The 24,268-nt window shown below is 40.5% G+C and overlaps 2 protein-coding genes across 2 annotated transcripts in view; both read right to left on the bottom strand.

Moving 5' to 3' along the window:
* The window catches only part of LOC127568340 (fermitin family homolog 2-like), a 108,815-nt gene extending 94,949 nt beyond the window's left edge, over window positions 1–13,866 (bottom strand). The window contains 2 exon segments of the mRNA XM_052011969.1: window positions 12,183–12,348; window positions 13,150–13,866. Coding sequence (XP_051867929.1) covers window positions 12,183–12,339 — 157 coding nt within the window. The 5' untranslated portion in view covers window positions 12,340–12,348; window positions 13,150–13,866.
* A 7,011-nt stretch (window positions 13,867–20,877) lies between these two features.
* LOC127571399 (phospholipase DDHD1-like) overlaps window positions 20,878–24,268 on the bottom strand; it is a 52,099-nt gene continuing 48,708 nt past the window's right edge. Inside the window, 1 exon segment of the mRNA XM_052017727.1 lies at window positions 20,878–21,997. Coding sequence (XP_051873687.1) covers window positions 21,798–21,997 — 200 coding nt within the window. The 3' untranslated portion in view covers window positions 20,878–21,797.

Raw genomic sequence — 24,268 nt, 5'->3', positions numbered from 1 at the left:
CTCATGACTGTGTGGCTAGGCACAGTTCAAACACCATCTATAAAATTCACTGATGACACCACTGTTGTTGGCAGAATCTCAGATGGTGATGAGCTGGTGTACAGCAGTGAGATAGATCAGCTGGTTGAGTGGTGTCACAACAACCACCTCGCACTCAAGGTCAGCAAGACCAAGGAAATGATTGTGGACTTCAGGAAGGGGAAGTCGGGAGAACACACACCAGTCCTCATTGAGGGGTCAGCAGTGGCAAGGGTGAGCAGCTTCAAGCTCCTGGGCGTCAACATCTCAGAGGATCCAACTTGGGCACAACACATTGATGCAATCATGAAGGCAAGTCAGCAGCTCTACTTCATGAGGAGTTTGAGGAGATTTGGTATGTCACCAAAGACCTTTGAAAATTTCTACAGATGTATGGTGGAGAGCATTCTGACTGGTTGCATCACAGCCTGGTATGGAGGCTCCAATGTGCAGGTTCGAAAGAGGCTGCAGAGGGTTGTAGACTCAGCCAGCTCCATCAGAGGCACAACCCTCCCCACCATCAAGGACATCTTTAAGAGGTGGTGCCTCAAGAAGGCAGCGCCTCAAGTCAGCAGCATTCGTCATTAAGGACCCTCACCACCCAGGACATGCCCTCTTCATGTGACTACCATTGGGGAGGTGGTACAGGAGCCTGAAGACCCATTCAATGTTTCAGGAACAGCTTCTTCTCCTCCGCCATCAGATTTCTGAACGGTCCACAAACCCATAAAGACTCCCTCATTATTCCTCTTTTGCACTATTTATTTTTGTAACTTATAGTAATTTTTATGTCTTTATATCTTGCACTCTACTGCTGCTGCAAAACAACAAATTTCACAACACATGTCAGTGGTAATAAACCAGATTCTGAAGACCTCTGTCAAGGTCCCATCAACCTTCTCTCGTGGCTCTCTCAATAACAAGAGATAGTTGGTAAGATGAGATATCTTTATTAGTCACACGTACTTCGAAACACACAGTGAAATACATCTTTTGTGTAGAGTGTTCTGGGGGCAGTCCGCAAGTGTCACCACACTTCCGGTGCCAACATAGCATGCCCACAATTTCCTAACCCATATGTCTTTGGAATGTGGGAGGAAACCAGAGCACCCAGAGGAAACCCACGCAGACACAAGGAGAACATACAAACTCCTTACAGTGGCCAGAATTGAACCTGTGTCGCCTATGCTGTAATAGCGTTACGCTAACCACTACACTACTGCCTGCCAGTAGGCACAAGCAGCAGGTAAGTGCGCATCAGGGAAATTCAAAGTTATTTCAATGCAAGGAGTCCAACTAGTAAGATAGATGAATTCAAAGCCTTAATTAACATGGGGGTCTAAGAAATCGTTGCCATCCCTGAGACTTGGTTGAAGGAGGGGCAGGACTGGCAAATCTGCATCCCAGGGTACGATATATTTAGGCAAGACAGGTGGGGAAGTAAAAGAGGACCTGGCATTGCACTGTTAGTCAATGACTGCATTTCTTCAGTACTGAGAGAGGATATCCTAGATGACTCCTCAAATGTGGCCGTATGAGTAGAGATTAAGAACAAAGTGTGTTGACACTTTGCTGCGCATGCATCACAGACTGCCAGACAGTCAACAAAAAGGTAGAGGAACAAATATGCAGATATCAGAGAGATTCAATAAAAAAAATAGGTCTCTAGTACAAGGGGATTTTAATTTCAAAAATATTAGCAGGGATTGCCTCAGTGCAAAAGGCCCACTTGGGAAGGAATTTTTGTGTTCAAGACAGCTTTTTGACATATTATATAGATAGACCAAACAGGGAAGGAACACTACTGGACTTTGTCTTCAAGATTGAAGCTGGTCAAGTAGAGGGAGTGTCAGTGGGGGAGCATTTTGGGAATAGTGATCATATTTCATTGTGGTTATGGAAAATAATAGGGATAAACCAGATTATAACTTCCTAAATTTGGGGGGGGGGGGGGGCGGGTGGAGAGAGAAAGGTACAATTTCATTAGAATAAAAAGGGACTTTGACTGGGTGCATCTACTTGTAGGCACCAAGTCAAAGCCATTTAACGAAGAAACTGCAAGAGTTCAGGGCCAACATGTTCCTGCAAAGGCAAAAAATTGGGGAAACAAGTGCAGGGAACTCTGGATATGGAAGGGATGGGTTGAGAGATGGATTTAAAAAACAAAATGGAAACATACAGTATAGCAGGTATAGGGAATTAAAGATGAGCAAGGCCCATCAGGGTTACAGAAAGTGTAGGGATGTACTTAAAAAAGGAAATTAGAGAGGCAAAGAGTAGTCATGAAATATTATTGGCAGACAGGATTAAGGTGTTCTGTAAGCATATTAAGGACAAAGGATTATCCAGGGAAAGAGTAGGGCCCATTAGGGACAACAATTTGTGTCTGGAGCCTGAAGATATAGGAGTGATCCTAAAAGAATACTTTTCAGTGTTCACCAAGGAAACAGACTTTGTAGTTGGAGAATTTAGTGAAGGGGAAGGTGAAAGTCTAATGCAAATCTCAAAAGAGGGACTTTATACTTTAGAGGGCTTAAAGGTGGATGTATCTCCAGGGCCAGATCAGATCTATCCTAAGCTGTCAATGAAGGCAAGGGAAGAGGTTGCTGAGGTTTTAACTGAGATTTTTAAATCCTCACTGACAAGCAAGATTCCTGTTGACTGAAGGACAGCAAATGTGGTCCCCCTGTGAGCTTAACATCAGTAGCGGGGAAGTTCATGTAGAAAAGGTTGAGGGCCAGAATTAGTGGTCACTTGGAATGACAGGGTCTAATCAGAGATGAGGCTAACAAGGCTTGTCAAAGAATAAACGATCCCACCCCCCACCCCCACACCAAAGAGGTAACCAAGTGTGTCAATGAGGGAAGAACAGTAGATGTGGTTTACATGGACTTCAGTAAGGCCTTTGACAAGGTCTAACATGGGGGAGACTGGTCCAAAAAGTTAGAAGCCATGGGATCCAGGGCAATTTGGCAAACTGGATCTAAAATTGACTTGGCAATAGGAAAGAGAGGGTGATGGTAGAGGGTTGCTTTGGTGATTTGATGACAGCTACTAGTGGTGTTCCTTCAGGATCAGTGCTGGGACCTTTACCGTTTGTCATATACGTGAATGATTTGGATGTGGATGTAGGAGGTATGATCCACAAGTCTGCAGATGACGTGAAGATTGGTGGAGATGTGGAGAGTGTGGAAAGTGGTCTTAGGCTACAGGGGGGATATCGATCCATTGATGAAATGGGCTGATAAATGGCAGATGGAATTCAATCCAGATAAATCTTAGTTGATGCATTTCGGGAGGCTGAGACACATATCACAGGGTCTCAGGGAGCATTGATGAACAGGTACCCTGGAGTTCAACTTTATAAAACCATGAGCAAAAAAAAAAGTGCTGCTGGAGGAACTTAGCAGGTCAGGCAGCATCTGTGGAGGGAAATGGACAGTTAACCTTTCGGGTTGAGACCCTTTATCTATACTGAAAGATGAGAAGAGAGATGGCCAGAATAAAGAGGGGTGGGGCAAGAGCTGGCGAGCAATAGGTAGATCCAGGTTAGGAGGGACTGACTAGCAGTTGGAGCCAGGTGGGGTGGGAAGGGTGGAATAACAACAGGGACTGGAAAGTGATAAGACAACAAAGGCCTGCATATATTATGGAATCTAATAAGATAGGAAGGTGGAACCAAATAAGGGAGGGATGGTGGTCAGATGGGAACAGTGATGAGAGGGATAGTGACCCAGCGAGAGGGTGTACAGGTGATAGGCAGATGAAGTAGCTGGGGGGAGGGGTAACAAACTGAGTGATAGGGGACCGGGAGCTAGGGGTTTTTGGAAAGAAGTGCGTGCATGAGAGGACCTGGGTAGATTAGGAGAGAGGAAAAAGGGACAGAGGGGAGGTTACATGAAACTGGAGGAAAATGAGGCATGTCATTGGGCCCACATCACCTCCTAGCCTCTATCGCTGTCTTCATCCTTCCCTCCCCCATCTGCCAATCAGCCCCCTCCACACCAGGATCCACCTTTCACTTGCCAGCTCTTGCCCCACTCCTCCCCTCCACATACTGGTGATCTCCCCTCTACTCTTTCTGTCCAGATGAAGGGCCTCAACCCACAATGTCGACTGTCCATTTCCCTATATGGATGTTGCCTGACCCACTGAGTTTCTCCAGCAGCTTGATTTTGCTCCACATTCCAGTACTTGTAGTGTCTTGTGTCTCCATTTATAAAATCTTAGTTATGCCTAAACGGCAATACTGCATATGGTTCTGGGCACCACACTATCGGAAAGACGTGTTGGCACTAAGAGGTTGCAGAGGATATTCACCAGGATGTTGCATTTCAGTTATGAGGGAAGAAAGTTAGATCTGTTCTCCCTCGAGCAGAGGTGGTTAAGGAGGGACATGATTGAGGTATATAAAATTATGAGGATATAGATAGAGTGGACTACACAAAACTTTTCTCCATATCAGGAGGTACAGAAAACAAAAGGACATAGATTTAGGATAATGGGAAAGAGATTTAGAGGGGATGTGAGGGGGAACATTTCCTCCCCCACTCAGAGAGTGGCGTGTACCCGGAATGCACTACCAGAGAGAATGATTAAGGGGGGTTGGGGGGGGGAGGTTGTTGACAGCATTTAAAGAGTCTCCAGATGAGTACTTGAATCGTTTAGGCATGGAAGGGTATGGGCCAAGTGGTGGGAGATGGGATTAGTACCCATGGGTTCCCACTGCTCGGCATGGACATTGTGGGCCGAATGGCTTGTTTCCACGCTGCATATCATGACGACTCCAAAACAAGTTCATAAACCAACAAAAGTCTGTTCATTAACATTGGCAAGCATTGCAGGAATTACATACACACAGGAATGACAAATAGTTGTGCAGCAGAAATCTGTAATTTTTCCTGAACAGGAAGTGACTTCCACTGTTAGGCATGTTTTACCTCTCAGCAGCAGTATTCCTGGAGGAAGCAGCAATTTTGGCTGCCGCAGCTTTTCCTGTGCAATATGCAATCCTGACCATAATAGCTTTAAGTTTTCCCATCTCCCCCCCCCCCCCCCCCCAATAGCCACCATTTAGTAATATTTAAAGTACTTCAGGACTAATCTTCATAAATTTAAAAATTCTGAATGATCTGCCTCTGCTTTCCTTCACTACATATAATTCTATTCAGCTGTTCATTTAATGTAGCAGAGAACTTTTAGATTATTACCTCATTGAAAGATAGACTAAGGGGCCACAAGCAGCTTTTATTAAAAAGAGCTTGAATGCTGTTGAACAGTTTATATCCAAAAGACTGCACATAGATAGTCAGAAGGTCAATTGGTCTCAATTTGTACATGGGATAGATTCACATGCAAAAGCAGAATATTATTACCCAATGCATCCAGTTATGAACAGGCAAGTCAGTATACAAAAATCCTGCAAATGGTATCAAAAGTCTCAAACCCACTAAAATCTCACTAGTGAGCAAGTTATAATAAAACATCTACTTCTCCAATTGTGAAAGTGGTGTTCACCACTGTACATGTCTATTGTAGCTTGTAAACTGCTTTTGATAGATAGATTGACCACTGCGAATGTAAATGAATCATGGCAGCTTATTTTTTAGTATATTAATCAGTTAGCACAAGACCAAGAATATAGGAGGCAAGTTTTGTTTAGAAACTACATATCACTTGAAATAAAAAGTTAAAACTACCAAAATACATCTTATTCATTCACTTAAAAGGGGCACTTCAAGAGAACTGCAGCAATTTTGTTTCCTGCGAATGGCAATTACTTTTAAGACAGCTGGGGATTGGTTACAAGTTCAGGAACATAAACAAAATGTTGTGATAAGCACAAGATCCTCCGGATTTATAGGCAGATGGAAATTATGATTTGAAAAACTGAGCATCCAGTATCCTAGCGATTTCATAATTTTGTAATACAATTTAATTGCAGCTTTGATTTTATTGAAAAATACATAAAAAATGACACTAAAAACTTTCCTGTTTAACAAGATGGCAGAAGACATTCCCATGTTTCTCTCTCCCACTTGGATCAGTTTCTCTCTCCCACTTGGATCAAGGCAAGTGTTTTATTCCCTCACTTTCCAAATTGGAAACAGCACAAGGAGACAAGCAAGTTGAAATATGTTGCTCCTTGTGCTTTTAATCCTCTGGCAATATATTAATACACCTGAAAAGATCTCTTCCATTAAATACAAAAAAGTAGAACCGAGAAAAGTACAAGAGGTAAAAGGAAAGAGGAAGTAATTTGTTCTTTAAGAATCAGATTTAAAAACAAAAAAAAATTAGAGAAACATAGGCTTTACTTATTTTTTCTGCCCATATTAGAAATATGCCATTTTGTATATCCACAGAAATATTAAAACTATACCTGAAGTCCTCACACCCATAAACAGTTCAATGGCAGCTGTACAAATGGCCCAGCACATACATAAATGAAAAGCTCAAGCTGTTTCATACTTGGAAAAAAAAAGCAACACCGATTCTGTTGGGTCAGGTGCTTCCACCCGGCTTCCAGGCAGGCTCCAAGTTAAATGACTGTGGCCTCTCAAGGACATGTAGGCTACTGGAGTAACTCAAGTCTCCATGGCAACTAGAATACTCTTCTTAGAACCAAATCTTAACCAAAATAGCTAGCTGAAATTGAAATACATGAGATGAATGAAAAACTTTGTACAGAAAGTGCCCTCCCCCAAAGAAAATAGAAAGTAGTGTTCAAATAGAACATTGGGTAGCACTTTAAATAATTCTTTGTTAATCTTCTTTAGAAAGCTTTTCCATTTCACTGCATGCTGTTAACCTTTCATACAGTGATACTGGTTCAAAGCACTCCATTCAAGCCACACAATGGTAAACCAAATCACCTTTAATAGCATGGCCTGCAGCTGGAGAACATAATAATAATGTCACATGTCTAAAGCAGTTATATGCAAACAATGTAAAGCAAAGAAAAAAAAATCTCAAACTGGTTTCCTCAATGAATTTAAAAAAATTAGGCAAGTCAATCCTAGCACCATTGTCCAGAATTACCAAGAACAAATGGATTCAAATGTACCAAAAAGAACTGGAATTTTGAGCCACCAACTTAAAAATATAGTTCTCTTTACACTTTTCAAAGAGTGAGTAGGTATGAACTCAACCACAGAACACTTCAGTGTTGGAGCACAATCTTGCCACTCCATAATGTACATACAATAAGAAAAACTTGTATGCTAATAGTGCTCCAGTAAGATACTCAAAACCTTCTTTTAATTCCAAACAAAATATGTACACATAAAATGAAGTACCTCTAAAGTGTCGACACTGTTGTACCATTAGGACAGGGCACATTAATGATAAAGAAACAGGAGGCTATGTAGGAGGGAAGGGTTAGATAAATCTTAGAGCAGGATAAGATGTCGGCACAACATTGTGGGCCGAAGGACCTGTACTGTGCTGTAATGTTCTATGTTCCAATGACTGGCTTCAGAAGCTCAGGCAGCCCTCTCCCCACTAACAATGGCAACACTAGGCAAGGAGAAAGGCACTTGGCAGATATGGGCTGAGCAACAAAATTAAATATTCTTTAAGTCCTGATGCAGGGTTTTGACCCAAAACACTGACAACTTCTTTACTCCCACAGATGTTGCTCGACCCAGAGTTCCTCCAGCAAACAGATCGTTGCTCCAGACTGCAGCGTCTTGTACCTCCACTTAAGTATTTTATTGTGAAATTCATTGTGGGACTAAACAAGATGGTATCAGGAAGAACCTGGGTAATCCAAAGATCAAATCCTGGACTGAAAGACGAAGCACAATATTCAGAATACCACAATACCATGTGGTCAAATTGGTCAAAAGGGAAACAATTTCAAAACAGTAACGGAAAAAGGGGGGGAAAAAAAAGACCACATAGTGCCATACCACATACAAGAGAAACTACAGAACCAGAGGAGTTCATCCCTTATAACTGGTACTTTTCCTTTTTCTGCCATCAATAAATGTGTTCCAGGCAATGGAAAGCCAGACCAACCAGTTGGTTTGGTGGCCTTCTATAACTCTGGAGTAAGGTCTAATTTCTGAGAAACCTCTTGATCCACCACTATAAATTCAAGTCCCAGCCCAAAAAGTAGAATCACATTTTAGGTTGTCAAATATGCCAAGTTCAGATGCTTCAAATGAAGTTAAAAATAAAATGCATTTGTGGACACCCATTCAATGGTAAATTTAAATCATAGATCTCTAGGTTCAGCAAATTCAAAAAAGGGGGCAACTTGCAAGTTCCTTGGATAGCTACAGTGGCATTAGGGATGGATAAAGATCAGGCAATGCAATGATAAGCTGTACAATTCAATTAACCATCAATGTACTAGAAGACCACAGCTATGTACAGAACCATAATTTTGAGAAATCATAATCGAGGAAGGATAACCCTGCTTCACATAACATTCTTCTTTATGTACCTAACCAGATGCATTCAGATTTTCAAACTGGATTACCTTAATCAGACGGCAATGGATTTTCTATTGAACACTCAAGTTTTCCCCACACAAGATTTTGCTTTGAATCTACAAAGAGGCCCAAAGCAAATTTAAATCAAAATTCCATAGATGAAGCAGGCAGTGTTCACATTATCACAATACTTCTTCACACCCCCCCCCCCACCCAAACAAGAATTACATATCCTATTCATTGAAACACCTTACAACAGGAACAATGATGCATCAATCGTAGCAGACTGTAGGCCTGGCCTGTAACAGCTATCGTCCCAATTCCCATAACTTCTCTCAGCTCACTCAAAGCCTAGATTGGAACCTGGATACATAGCTCAATCCCTAATTCAGTTTACTTCCTCACCATAATCAGTTCCTTTTATTCCCAGTTATCCAGCATTGCCTCCCTACTTCCACTTCTCATAGAAGACAAAAGGAACATCATCTGCACACGGTATAAACATCCCCATCATCACTTTCTTCTCCCAATAATACAGCGAAATGGAGATAATCCAGCACCCCTGGGACTTTGGTGGTGCTGGTCTAGCAGATTTCCTGGAGTATTGGATGTTATTCATACCCAAGCACACTTATCTTTACATATTACAAAGCAGTATAATAAATTTTCTAGTGAACATAGCAAGTTAAGCATGCTGCATCCCTGCTCTGGCTGCAAACCTACCCATGTTCCTGACCCCTAGTACTTTGGACCCAAATGCTGATCCTGCTGCACACTTCGCCTGCAGTGTGAACCTCAGCTCACGGATACATACCCTACTTGTACTCTCGACCCTGTGACTCACATTGCAAACTAGCAAATGATGCCGATGCCAGACCTTTAGAATTTTTGAACAGATGCCAGACAATCAAAGTACTACTGTACTCGTTCCAACGGTCCCAGCATGTTGACCCAAAGATTGCTGGGTTTCATGGCTTCACATTATCATAGACCATCTCAACAATCTCTTCCTGCATTACCATTCTGTATGCAGACCCTCACTTCTTCCAACACAAAACAATTCCCTCTTAAGTGCTGTGCATCATTTCAGTCCTTATGATACAGTGCTCCTGCACAATCAAATCTACATATTGCTGATCTGGAATTCTCCAGTCAAAATTTGTAACTAAAGTGAAGATCAATAGCAAATAGATTCAAGAGTACATAAATTCAGTAAAGTATTTAAAATAAATTACACATGCAAATTATTCAAATTCACCTCACACCAAAAACCAAAGCAACTCAAAAAGCAATGTCTTAGCATTAAGTATTGCAAAACTGCACCATGCTCTTCCCATGCAGACAAATGCATCTAGAGGCATTCTACCGAGTTATAATGACCCCCAACAGATCAGAAATCAACTGCCCACTTGAAGTCATGTGGAGCATTTATTACTAATCAGTAACGAATTTTTAGGCATACATCTTCGATGGAGAGATCATAACTAATATAATTTTTTTTGTGTTACTCCCTTTTGTATTATACCTGTCCTTTATTACTATATATTTAATTGGAATCCAAATCATATTTTCATTCAGATTTCTTTCATTTTAAAAATGCTTGTTCTCAAAGCCAAACTCAATTGCCTGGTCAGTTCAGCTGTGTAATTTTTATAAATCAAAATTTAACTGAATCTAATCCTATGACATCCCATTTGCTTTCAAATGATTCACAAAATATACCCAAAAAAGGACATTCCACTGCTACTTTGAGTATTGATTTATTCAAGGCTTGCCTTCATTTAATCCAATAAGCCTGTCCCGTTAATAAACAAGTTACCCATGCAGTCTCATACTCAGTCTGCTGATTCAATGCTTTGAATACAACTTCTACAACTACCTCTTCCACACTTACCCAACTTGCTTTCTGGTTTGGTAATTCATTCTTTCCCCTCCCTTTACTGATTCAAATATTTGCCACCCTCTTAGGCAAGTCCCATCAAGGAGACAGCACCAGCTAATACAAAGCAATCCATTTAAATGGAACCTTTAAAACCTATCTTGCTCCTTCCCTTAATTCTGTTCATCTTTAAAAGGTGGGAAATACTGCTTTCAGAATGGTGATTCTGAGAAAGTTAATCTACTCCCAGTCTCCTCAAATTCATACTGCAACACTGCCATCTTACTATTTTACCCCCAAGTCATTACTGCTTGCCCACGCACATCAGGAAATTTTCCACTGCTCTATTATTTCTTTTATCTTGAAATCTGGAAGGTTCAAACCACAACCAACTCATATACCATTCACAAAATGAAATGCAAATTCCCTATGGCCAACATCAGGAATGGTCTGGATCAATGGAAAAAATGCAGAATTCTCTTAGGGAATATAAAGGAGCTGAAGGAACGTGGGAGGGAGTGGAGGTTGATGCTCAGGAAACCTTCCAAATTGTATACATGACCATAAGTCAGACTACTGACTGCCTTGTGGCAACAGCCTCTCTGTTATGGTTCCCTCCAGCAATTGCATGTACTGAGATCCTGTAAAACCAAACTTCTCAAGGGCATCCATAATCAGCATCTCTGGTCTTCCTTTACATATGGTTACTCAAACATCTTTCCACGTTTGTGTAATTGAATTAGCTTGGCTCCTCATCTTCTGCATACTGTAAACGTAGAGCTAACACCCATTTTAAGCAACAGAAACACTTAGTGCATCATGTAAACACACTTACAGAACTGATTTCTAGGACATCCTTTGCATCCAAAATACTTAATACATATCAGATGACAGCCTATCCCTTGGGACCTCAAATATTACTACAACAGCAGTTGCAGTGCTAATCATCTTTAAATCTTCCATGACAGACGTCTCCAATTCTGGAGGAGAACAATTTACATCTCATAGTTTTAATTAAAAAGGGTAGCTGTTTTGCCACAACCAAAACATATCAATGGCCAGTACTTAACAGAAGCTTATCTATGTCAGTCCTCTGCAAATGCACGTCTATACTAATCATTACCATATTGCAAAGAGTCTGTGGGGATCAAATTAAAGTAAGTAATGAACATAGTTTACACTGAATCTGTCAGGTTGCAACTTTTATCTTTAAAGATTAAATCTATTGTATATCTCATGCATGCAGTACTGTTCATTCCAAATTTCCTCTCCTTCGTTAGAGTTTCAAACCTTCAATTACAGAACAGGAATATAAAATATAACAAATAAAAAAAGCCTATTGTGCTTTCATGTTGTTTGTGAAAAGACAAAGACTAGAGTGGATTATAAATGCATTATCTACCTTCCTCCAGATTTATATTCAGCCTCCTAATACAAGCGCCAAGTTTACCAACTTGCTTGGGTAATTTTACTTACAAATTTTATTTTTTAAAAAAAATATGCATTTTTATGAATTTTGGGAGAATCCGGAACCGTTTTATCATTGTGACATGGTCCGATGATACAAAAAAAATTAGCCTGGTCATGGATTGCACGAAAAACAAAGAATTTTAATCTTTTTCCAATAAACTTAACAAAGCTCAGCTCCCGACTGGCAGCAATTCAGCAGAAAGGAACATTGGAGTTTGGCTCAACCTTCTGAAATTCCTCCTCTGCACAGCCAACGCATCATTTGGTCTAAATTGTAACCCATACAAGGCATCGTACAATCGCACCGTCAATAGTATCCATAATGCGTCTTTTGGCAAAAGTCAGATGGCACTCCCACCAGGATCAGGACTCACCAAGTTTCTCCACCAGCTTGAGCATCACTCCGCCTATGTGCACCTCCCCGGTGACTCGGAGGGGAACATCGCGGCTAAGGTCGGTCACAAGAACATTTAGCTCCCACGTCCCGTCAGCGTAACAGCCATCCGGCATCCTAATACCGTCCAGTGCCATTCTGTTTAACTGGAGCAAAATAAGAGCGAAATATTTACACCGCTTGGAAAAATAAACTTTTCAACAGTTAGAGCAATGGAATAAACCAATAATACTATTCAGCTTCCCAGAGCACGTAATATAAAGTGAAACTAAATTTTACAACCAATATTAAATGCAGTTCGTACGAGTCAAAGATCATCGAATTGAAGATCCTTGCACGTACGAAGTCGCTGCATGGGCTCGCCTTTCCTTTCTGCTTATTCCGTTATAAGGGAGACGCGGCGCTGCTGCTGCTGACCTTTCGGAATGGTTTTCCTCTCCGTTAAAAACACACTTGAAAACAAAATGGGGTTCAGCAGTGTTTACTTGTCCTACTCCAACTATAGCGTGAGAAATACACGGAAGACCCGGGATACAATGTGGCGCTTCCCAGAAGGACTTCGCAGTTCCCAATCTGAGATTGATTAAAACACCGCCAGCAGAATGTGGAGCCTGCCGGGGGGGGGGGGGGGGGGGGGAGGAGGAGGAGAAGAAGAGGCTGCGAAGAAAAGCCCTCGATACAATGAAAACCTCCGCCGCCTTCAAACGAGCTCTCCGCTGTACAGACAACCTTTGGCGTGGAGCTGATCGGATCAGACCCCTCCCCGCCCGCCAAGGAAGGACAAGGGCACCATCCCCCACCCTCATACAAAATGTCCATCGCTCGATCCCTGGGACCTGGCTGGCTGCAGCTCCCGAAGCCGCCGAGTGTGTGGACAGCGATGGAGCGGGGCGGCTGCTCGGCAGCAACAGTTATCCCAGGGAAAATACTGTGGAAAAGAAAATCACCTCACAGGATCCGCTGAAGTAATGTTGACGGCAGCGGTACAGGTTCACCGTTCCCCCCTCCTCACAGTGTCCGCGTTCAAGAGGAAAGGAAAAGCCACCAAGTGTCCACACTGCTGGCCGCTTCCCTGCTGGACGCTCTAATGGAGTCGTTGCTGGGCTCCTCTCCTCCGCCGCGCTTCAACGTCACTCTCCGTAGCTCACAACCCGCCGCCCATGGCTGCACTCAACCGTTGCCCAGAGCCGGTCGGTCAGTTCCCTACCGGCCCCACAGCCTCAGTCCCTCCGCTGTGTCCGGCCCGGTTGCAGGCGACGCCTCCAACGCGAACAATGAAGCCGAGCCTCCGCTGCCTTTTATGGCAATGGGAAAGAAGCAGCGCCGCACATCCGGGCGCTGAGCTCCAGGGATACACAAGGACGGCATTCCCGTTAGCATCGGCCGTCCTGCACGGACGCTGCAGGCGAGGGCTTCAACTCCAACACAATGCAAATGGGTCCCATGTTTTGCATCCTTTTTCATGGCAAAAAAAATGCAACTTCCAGCTCATAAATTGTCACCCGATTAGAAGCTTGTGGGTTCCATATTATGCGTTTCATTGTAAGCAGATCAATTATTTTCTTAAAAAATAACCTCATCTCTGTTTAGTTTTACTTCAGCTAAGATACAGAATTGTGCAGCAGTATGATTTAGACAGTCCTTAAGGTTTGCGTGTTCAACGATGACTTGAATTTATATGAAACTCATAGCAGAGTAAAACATACCAAAGCTTTGCAGGAACGTTAAGCAAAATTTGACGTCGAGCCACATAAGGAGATATTGGGACTGGTGACCAAAAGCTTGATCAAACGGGTAGATTTAAGGAGGAGAGGTAGAGGATTGGAGGTCTTAAAATAGTTGCCTTCATACAGCATATTTTCTGACTTGAAGGAACTGTCAAAGCACCTCAGTCAGTTACTTTGGCTGCGTTGTTTCCAACATTAAAACAAATTTGTACACAGTAAGCTCCCACAGACACCAGGGTGTTGAAAACCAGATAATCTGTCCTTTAGTGTCGATGACGCAGGGATAAGTATTTCACAGGCATCATTGGCAGTTTTCTTCTTCTTCCAAGTGATGTCATTGAATCACTAACAAGAGTGGGGAGGTATCGTATTAACTTTACAGCAAAAGACGGCATTTGTAACATTAGAACATTTCCTCAGTACTACACTGGAAATGTCGGCTTAGATTAATGTGTTCAAGTCCCTGGAGAGGGACATGAATCAACCTGGCTCAGAGCAAAAGATGCTACCAACCAAGCCATGATTGGCATCCAAGTTTAGAGACCAGGGAGCTGAAGGTACAGTTGGCCATGATGGTACAAATAAAATATGCACAAGGCCAAAATTAGATGAATATAATTGCTGAACAAATGACAGTGATAGTTTGTTCACTGTAGGCATCAATTGCAAAAGAGCACCAACCATTTGTGCAGTTCAAACAGTTTGTTTGCACTTTGATTACCTGACATTTTGATTACCTCCCAGACAGCAAATGATTTCAGTGACGAACTCCGCATACCACAGCTATACCCAACCACCTCAGCATACTATCCATACTCAAGTGACCTCAGTGATGAAATAAATTGAAATAAAACTGGCAAAACTGCTACATACTTCAGCCCCAAACATCAAATCTTATGACACCTCCTCCACTCCCACGTAGGGTTCTAGTTGCAGATTTGTAATTACACAAGGTATAATTAACATTACATTCATTAGCTCCTTTGGCAGATCTTTGGTTTTGAAGGAATTTGGCATAAAGCAGAAACCACTCCAATGCAGCAATTCCAAGAAGATATTTGAGAAGTAATGTGGACTGCGATAATAATCTCACAGAGGATGTAAAATGACATTGCCATTCATGGCCAGAATCCTGGCCATCAGATAACACCACCCACCATGTGGAACAGTCAAACTGTGTTTACACCCATGCATCCACCATAAACTATGGAGATTATTGCAGGCCTTTATTTGAAAAAGCAAAGTGCTTAATGCCTGTTTCAGGCACAGGTCCCCGAAGACAATTTTATTTTTGCCTACATTAATATGGCTGGCACATATTCCCAATGTGTTAGCTACCATGTGGGAGTTATTCGATGCCATTTAGTGCCCAAATGATGGGTGTTATATAGTTGAATTTCCAGGCCAAGTTTTATCTTGGCTTTTGTTGTACATTTTTAGCCATTACATTTTATTACTAACAGCATAAATACTACAAAGTATGTCTATAAGATTTTTAAGATATCTTTATTAGTCACACGTACATCGAAACACACAGTGAAATACATCTTTGCGTAGAGGCAGCCTGCAAGTGTCGCCACGCTTCCAGCACCAACATAGCATGCCCGCAGCTTCCTAACTCGTAGTCTTTGGAATGTGGGAGGAAACCGGAGCACCTGGAGGAAAACCACGCAGACACGGGGAGAACGTACAAACTCCTTACAGACAGCGGCCGGAATTGAACCTGGGTCGCTGGCACTGTAATAGCATTACACTAACCGCTACACTACCGTGCCTGCCAAAAATGCAAGTCTAAAAAATATTTTTGATTGAAATTAAATACAATAATTGAAATACATGGTTAAGTTTTCTGGGATTGCATAAAACAATTTCATTTGGGCTAATTTATTGACTGTGAAGAAAACATATATAACTTTAGTTTACTTGCAGTAACATATGTGGAAGAATATTACAAATTCTGTTGAATGGATTAGGTTTTCCTCATAGCTTTTTAGACTGTACATTAAAGCACACCATTTATTCTAAGCATTTGTAGATGGATTGGCTAGAATTTACTTATAAGGCCTTTTTCCATTACTTGGGTAAAAGTTCACAGAGAGTTTACAAAAATAGAGATAGAACTGGAATTTCAATAAGTAGTTTCAGGGTTCTTATTAATAATTAATATAATAACTCATTCTTCTAGATGAAAAAGTGCACTCATGAACATATTCCCTGAATAAATATCAAAGGTTTTTAAAAAAGAAAAACATTAATACCCATTTTCTGACAATATTTATGCCTTTGTAATTTATTCCAAGTGTTCAAGAGTTACAAGAATAAAAAAAACTATTCAAACAGAATTATGAGTTTTAATTATGCTTCATGTGATTATTAAACATTTAAAAGCTGAATCATTAGCAAAGTTTAATATCTTGTAAAAGTATAATTTCCTTAATTTTTAAAATGCTTGTTTTTCAGAAATAAGCATCGGACATCCTAGATAAATTTAAGGAGCCTAAGGCCGATGAATTATATGCATTGTAAGCAAATTTTGAAGACAGCAATGAAGACCAAAGAGAAATAACTTGTATTGCCTTTCAGTTCTTCATGGATTTATTTAATAACGAGTTTGCATGAAATAAATGAAAGTGAACTGACAATCTCTTACAGGAAGGAAATGGTCTATTATGAACCCAAGGGATAGAACATGTGATTGATTGTTCTACTTGGCAAACTTAATTTACCACTAGATTGCATGCTCACTCACACATTGGCAAACAGACCACTTTTTTAGTAACAACATTTATGAAATTGCAATGTATAATGTACAATCTCATCTATTGTAAAACATTTTTCAGAAAAATGCAATTAACAAAATAAAGGGCTTCAAAAAACCAGATACAGTGCATATTACCTTGTGGAGCTAAGTAACTTAGCTGTACACTTTCAGATACTATATACATTTTAAGGATTTATTTCAACAACAGGAGTTAATCCTAGGGAGTGAAAGGTTCATACATATTTTAAGAGTAAATCTTAAGTGGGTGCAAAAGTTTAATAACCCTTATTCTAGTTAATAATTTACAATGAAGAAATTATGCTTTGGTGCCCACGAATACTGATCATTATGGCTTTTCAAATATTAAATGGCGTACGTCAAGCATTCAATTTCAATTTTAGAACAGAAGTTTAATTTACATTTGTATCATTTATTTCATAGACATGCCCTCTTCTTGTTACTACCATCAGGGAGGAGGTATAGGTGCCTGAAGACCCACTCTCAACGATTTAGGAACAGCTTCTTCCCCTCTGCCATCAGATTTCTTAACAGCATGAATACTACTTTTTTTGCACTATTTATTTTGTAATTTATAGTAATTTTATGTCGTACTCTACTGCTGCCGCAAAACAACAAATTTCACGACATACAAGTCAATGATAAATAAGCCTCAATCTGATAATGATTACCTTTCTTGTAATAATTAATATAAAGTGGTTATATTCATTTCAGATCAAATGTCGCCATCTCCTGGTAACATATGCATTACAGCTTCTCAATTTGTGATGAAACCAAGTTTCTTGAAATACAGGAGTACTATTAAGTTTGCTTCATTTTACCAAATTTATTTTTGGGTTAGATCCCAGCTGAAATCCAGACCACAGCTTCATTACCACTCATGGTGGTATGGTGGATATCTATTGTATTTGGTACATATGCAGTGTGTTGCAGGAAAATGTTCATTATTAGTATACTATATGTAATGTTTTTGTAAGGCTGTCATCCCTCTACGGCATCTGTTTGGGTTGCCACAGTGTTTATGGAAAGTTTCATAAAGACAGTCTGTGAAGATATGAACTCACAAATTAGGAGCAGAAGGAAGCTTCTCGCCTGCTCTACCATTTACCAAGGTCATGGGTAATCCGACTGTAATGGCAATTCTGCATTTACATCTACCTGTGGTAACCTTTCACCCCACTAGCTTACCAAGTGGATCTCTAACTGTGTCTTACAAATATTCAAAGATTCTGCCTCCACCGCCCTTCGAGGAAGAGAGTTCCAGAGACTCATGTCCCTTAGAAACAGATTCACCACATCTGTGTTAAATAGACACTTTTGTTTTTAAACTGTGATCCCAAATTCTAAGTTCTCCCCCATCCACTTTGTCAAGATGCCTCAGGATATGTTTCAATCAAAAGCTGTTGAATAAACCACACTCTTTCTTTGAGCTTCTTGTGTCTCACGTGTATAATCTGTGATTTCTGCAATGGAATTTGTGAGGGATTAAGAACTCTTGAGAAAACATATGTGAAATATCAGATGGATGGCAGATGTCCTGTTTCAAGGACAGACAGGTACATGAACTTCAAGAGCACGTCTGTGGCTATGGTTGCCATCCAAGAGTGCAGATTCTTATATATGCCACACATTTACCAGCAGTGTTTGTTAATCAGAATGACCTCTACTCTTCAATGTCAAGTGATACAATTCTTCTCATTCTTAGGCAATCCTTCACAATTGAAGATGACCTACTTCCAATATGGCTCTGCAGTTCTGAGAATGCAATGAGGGAACCACAGATTCTTCCAGACAGAGCATCGGGTGATGGCTGATGAAGTGACTGAGTGGGTGGTTCATGAAGTGGTGCACTTCTTAAACATGGCTTCTGTGTGCTCCCAATGTGTAAACTCAAGGATCTCAATTCCATTGCAACTGCTCCTCTTTCACTTTGAGCTGTCGTAGGCCAGGGTCAATGGGAATGATGCATCGTTATAAAGGTTCTGATAATATCCTCCAATTCTTTTCGCTGTTCACCTTGTAACTTCTTCCTGTGAGAGGCTAGTGTGTCTGCTTTGGGATTCTGGTGTTGCTCAGTGGTGTCTGGTTGATTCTGGCATCTGGTCTGAGAGTATAACCAGGGCCCCATTGCTGGGGATATTGGCCTGGGAGAGAACTTAATGTTGGTTCACTTATTCTTCCAGTGAATTTGGAGGATGACACAGCAACAGAATTGGTGGCACATTTGAGTGCTGAGTTACCTGCTAAAGGTTGTCCAGGTCTCAGATGCACATGAAAAGCAGGGATCACCACTGACCAGGAGTTTCGTGCAAAAACCTTTTTCCTGAATTGACCAAAGATTGTGCTGATGCATCAAAGAATTTAATCATTGATGTCTGCCTTCATTGAGCGATGACTCCCAACATATGGGAATGGTCCATGTTTTACAAAACTAAAAATCATTCTTCAGGTGAGCATGTTCCCAGGAAGCTTCTATGATGCTTTTATCTTCACTCAACTCTTGGTAATGGATAGTTGGAGACAAAAATATTCACTGAAAATATGACTGATCTCATTGAGGGATACAACCAATTGGACCCAGGATAGCTATAACCAAAGCCACTAATTAACAAAAATAAAATGCCAAAAGAAAACCATCAGGTGATTTGCTGCACTCCCAATACAAGGGCTGAACGCTCAGATCTTTGAATGAGGATCAGCAGGAAGAGCAACACATCACCACTCGCAGCGTCAAAGGAGCAATGCACATTGCTACATGGGAAACCCTCAGCCACAAAGTTATGTTAGCCTCACAAGTTTTATCTACTACTGGAGACCACATCTCTGTGTATTCAACGTAGACTCTTTCTGATCTGAACAAGTCAAGAATGAATTTTGTAATTTGGATTACAAATTTGGATTTCTTAATCTAATTCAATTTAAAGCAATTAATTTACTACTAATTAGTACTACTCAGTCCTTGGATTGGGTAGGTTAGGGCACTGATTTATTCATAGGCTTTGAAGTCACAAGTAACAGCATGGTGGCAGATTTTCCCTGATCTACAAACAATGTTAAAATTGGATTTGAGGAATTTGATAGGATTATTCCCTTGCTTGTATTTTTCCAAAGAAATGCGAGAAGTTTGGAAATTTGAGGTAACACAAGTTTTTGCAAAATATTGAACCTGGTTGGAAATATTACTTACCTATTTTTTTTTTCAGGATCTGATTTTTTCTTTTAAAACTTTTGTTGGGGTGCAAAATAAAACTAATGGCCATTCCAATAGATACATTTTCTTAGTAGTAAATTTAACTCATTACATGACTTGCTCTGACAGACCTACACCCTGGGATTTCTTAAATGATAGATGAATGGAAAACATCAAGTTTCATCATATATAATTTTTAGGCATTACTTGAAATTTGATGGGTCCCAGACTGATGGAGGGCACTGCAGATGACATTTACTTAAAATCTGATGAATATTTTGAATAAAAATCTCAGATGAGCCAAATTAAAGACTCTGAATTAAAGATTTAATCAAGAACATTTAGCACTTTGTTTTAAATCAACCATTATTTTGAGAAACATGCCTTCTCACTTGCCTGATATTGAGTGCAGATTTAAAAATAAAAATTATTCCAAAGGGGTTATTGTAATAGTCCAAGAAAGTGTGCATTTGGATAAAATTTAAAACAGAGGTTTCTGAACTTCTCAATTGTTTTATGTGCTTGCAAAGTTAAAAAAAAATGTAAACTATTACATTTAAATGAGAAAAATAGAATTTAAAGCATTTTTTCCCCCAAAGATCACCATCTTGCTTCCAGGTTCCCAGTGCATCTGGCATGCTTATATAAAGGTACTCAATATACTTAGGTGTTATCCAGCAGCACAAGATGTACACTTAGATGCCATTTCTGCTAAATTTAGTTGTGCATGTCTGGCCCACAGATGGCACAGGCCAGTCATGCAGCAGGAGATCTTCACAACAAATGCAGAGTGTGTTTAACAGAACATAAAAAGGCATCTGACCAGTCAAGGCTGTAAAATCTGGAACTTGGAAGCACCACAAGTCGATCCTCTTAGGGTTTCTTCACCACTGTATCTTGGCCCAATCATGAAGCCAACCCCCACCCACCCATTATGACCACCCCACAAAACACTGACCATCCAAGTAAGATCCCGACCTGACCCAACACTCGAAATCTTGAGGCAGATGCAGTGGAGTAAAAGCTCTTGTTTAAGTTGAGCAATACACCCCAGCCCTCATGCACAATATAATTGTACTGGCCTGCTGTACATTGCCAGTTTAATGCATCTATCTTGACACAAAAGAATTTCCAGGTTGAGTGTTTTTACTAAGAAGGCTTGAAAATGATCTCTGCCCGATCCAATCAGTGGCATTTTGAAGTGCAAGGGAAAACATCTTTTAGCTGCAATGTATTTGAGATTACAATCAACCATATTGCTGTATAAAACCTCCAGGGCATTTATTGACTGTAAAGTAAAATAAGAAACACAGAAAATGACAATGTGGTGCCTCCTGTACTATACAATAGCACAGTGTAGCTGTTTCAGCTAAAATATATTTATACATGACCAAGTGAAAAATATTAGTGATATTATATTAACAAAATTATAAGCACCAAAATACATTTTGTACTTCAAATGTGTAAACAGTTCATTGTTAGCTACACTGCCTAGTTGTGAGACAAGGACTGGGAGGTGGAGGTATAAGTGCAAACTTCATATCAACATTCATAGTAGATTATGTGTCTAGTACAAAACATTTTTTCAAGTATTATATATAGTTTGCACATTCGAAACAAATACAAATCAGGCTTTAAATTATAAATTCCACTATAGTGTTAGTCTCAAACCCAGATCACTATAAACTTATGCACTTTACACATCTGAAATACAACGAATAAGGAGAAACTCAACAGGTTGGAAAGTTTTTAACTTATCTAGTTTGAGTATTTTATTTAGAAATAGGTCTTCCAGTATTCATTGTGGATTCTAGAAAAAAATAAAAAAAACAGAACAGTGATTCTTAGTTTTTCATTGCACTTTAAGCAGCAGTTCCATTAGTATTTCTATACAGCTCCTCATTTGTACAGTTTCTCCTTGCAATCAGCTGGTTCTGAGTGGTCTTCATTTCCAGGTGGCCTCTGTGTGTACAAAAATGAGAGGAGGAAAAGAGCGACGTCTAGAGATGACCAATACGAGGTGTGCGACGTTACTGCAGACCAGTATCTACTTTCTACAAGGCCCTCCCGTAGTTCAAAATCAAGGCGATGTTCTAACTCTAACAGAGAAACAAAAACTTTGTTAAGAGTTTGAGGAGATTTGGTATGTTACCAAAGACTCCTACAAATTTCTATAGGTGTACGGTGGAGAGCATTCTGACTGGTTGCATTATAGCTTGGTATGGAGCCTCCAATGTACAGGATCGCAAGAGGCTGCAGTGGGTTGTAGACTCAGCCAGTTCCATCATGGGCACAACCCTCTCCACCATCAAGGACACCTTTAAGAGGCGGTGCCTCAAGAAGGCAGCATCCATCACTAGGGACCCTAACCATCTGGGACATGTCCTCTTTTCATTACTACCATCAGAGAGGAGATACAGGAGCCTGAAGACCCACACTCAATGATTTAAGAACAGCTTTTCCCCCTCTGCTATCAGATTTCTGAATGGTGCATGAACCCATGAACACTACCTTGTTATTCCTTTTTTTTGCACTATTTATTCTTGTAATTTATAGATTTAAGTCTTTGCACTGTATCATTGCTGCAAAACAAATTTCATGAAATATGTAAGTGATAATATGTAAATTTGATCCTGATGAATACAAGACTTCAAAATTTTCAAGTAAAATATTCAATAATACAAATTTTACATTAAGCCGACATAATTTCCTTTGCTGTAACTACATTGTCATACTGGTCTCAATTATACCTGAAGGACAGCTATAATTGAAGGACTGAGGGGAAAATGTTTAAAATCAACCCTGTAGACTTTTCATAATCATGGGTTGCACTACTCCACCAGATGGTGCTCATGAAAATTTCCTTTCTCTTTTTCTGTCCAATACCCCACCATCAAACAACTGATTCTTTGTGTGCAAGTTGGAACAGCAAGAACTGAAAGATATTTTAATGGAATGGGATATTAAAAACAAGTCCAGTCTGTCATCAGATAAGCTGATAAAAGTACATACAGAAATGATAAATAGTCAGCAAATCAGAATGCTCATTATTTCCCTCCTAAGGATTTGTAGAGGTCAGTGGTAGAACCCCAACTGCTGACCTGAGATCAGTTACTTCAAAGACTGAAAAGGTGAGAGACGTGTGCATGTGCCTGTCTGTCTGTCTGTGGGTGGGGGGGGTGGGGAGAAAATGTCATCAGGGGAAGGACATTCAAGAGGGGACCATCCAAGCAGATCTTTGAGAGGCTGAGATCAGTGATTACTGATATTATTTAAATGATACAATGGAGTCTGTCTCCCCAAACCAGCTGGAATCACACTGTGCAGGAAGCACCATGTTAAGTCATTTTGTGTTTTCTTTTCCAGTCAACAAAAAACCTTAGTGGTTGTACTTAGCAAAGTGGTTGATATTGCTTAATCTCAAAGAGCTAGGAGTCTGACAATGATGGGAACGAATCTTTGCCTAAAGTTAAGTACCAACCATGGATGACGTTATTTAATAAGACCAGCAAAGAGAAAAGACAAGGCTGGGAATGAAGAGATCAAGGCTCCTCGCAAGTTGACTCATGGTGAGAACTGCTGAAGCAGGCACTGGTGTTGCCCATCACAGTTGCCGTTGCCTGGGCTTCCTGAATTCAGAAGTTAAGGAGCCATCACATGCTACAGTCTTTACATTCAATGTGCCCATTGTTTACCTGCAGCATGAATCTCATCTGCCTTCAGATGTGATAGTGGCACAACAGGAACTTGGCCTGATCTTTAACCATTCTATATGCATTCTCACTGGGAGTTAAATTTGACCTCCAACAATCAAACTGAACTTCACTGGGGCTAAACTAGAATGTATATGTCTGACCTGGTGCAGGCTACATAGACATTTAAACTGTCTAGTTGTCAGGATTTCAACAACCATCCTACACAACGTGCTTGTGAGTAGCTAGTACCAGATAAAAAATTGCAAGCACTAATTAAAGTCAGTCTGTACTACTTTAGCAAGAGATGTTTTGTGGCTGGAGCCAGTGGCAGGAGTTAATGCAGAGGTTCTAGCAAATGCTGGAAGCACTGGCTGAAGATGAGCCAGCAGGCACTCAAGACTTTCTAATGCAGCACTGGCAGTCTTGGTAGAGACAAAGAAAGAGATTCCTTATCCACAGGCAGCTACAAAGCTCTCTGGGCACATACTAAATAAAGCAGAGGGAAGACACAGGATCGAGGACAATGAATGGAGTAAGTTATGATGAAAACAGGAAACTGGAGATATTCGGTAGATCAGGCAGCATCTGTGGAGAATGGAAAACAGAAAACATTTCAGGTTGATGGCCTGATGGAATATCATCAGATCATTAACTAGAAACAATGGCACTGATTTA

Source organism: Pristis pectinata, chromosome 1, assembly GCF_009764475.1.
Source record: "Pristis pectinata isolate sPriPec2 chromosome 1, sPriPec2.1.pri, whole genome shotgun sequence".
Taxonomy (NCBI): domain Eukaryota; kingdom Metazoa; phylum Chordata; class Chondrichthyes; order Rhinopristiformes; family Pristidae; genus Pristis; species Pristis pectinata.
The sequence above is the reverse complement of the archived record's forward strand: the minus strand, read 5'-3'. Positions and strand labels throughout refer to the sequence as shown.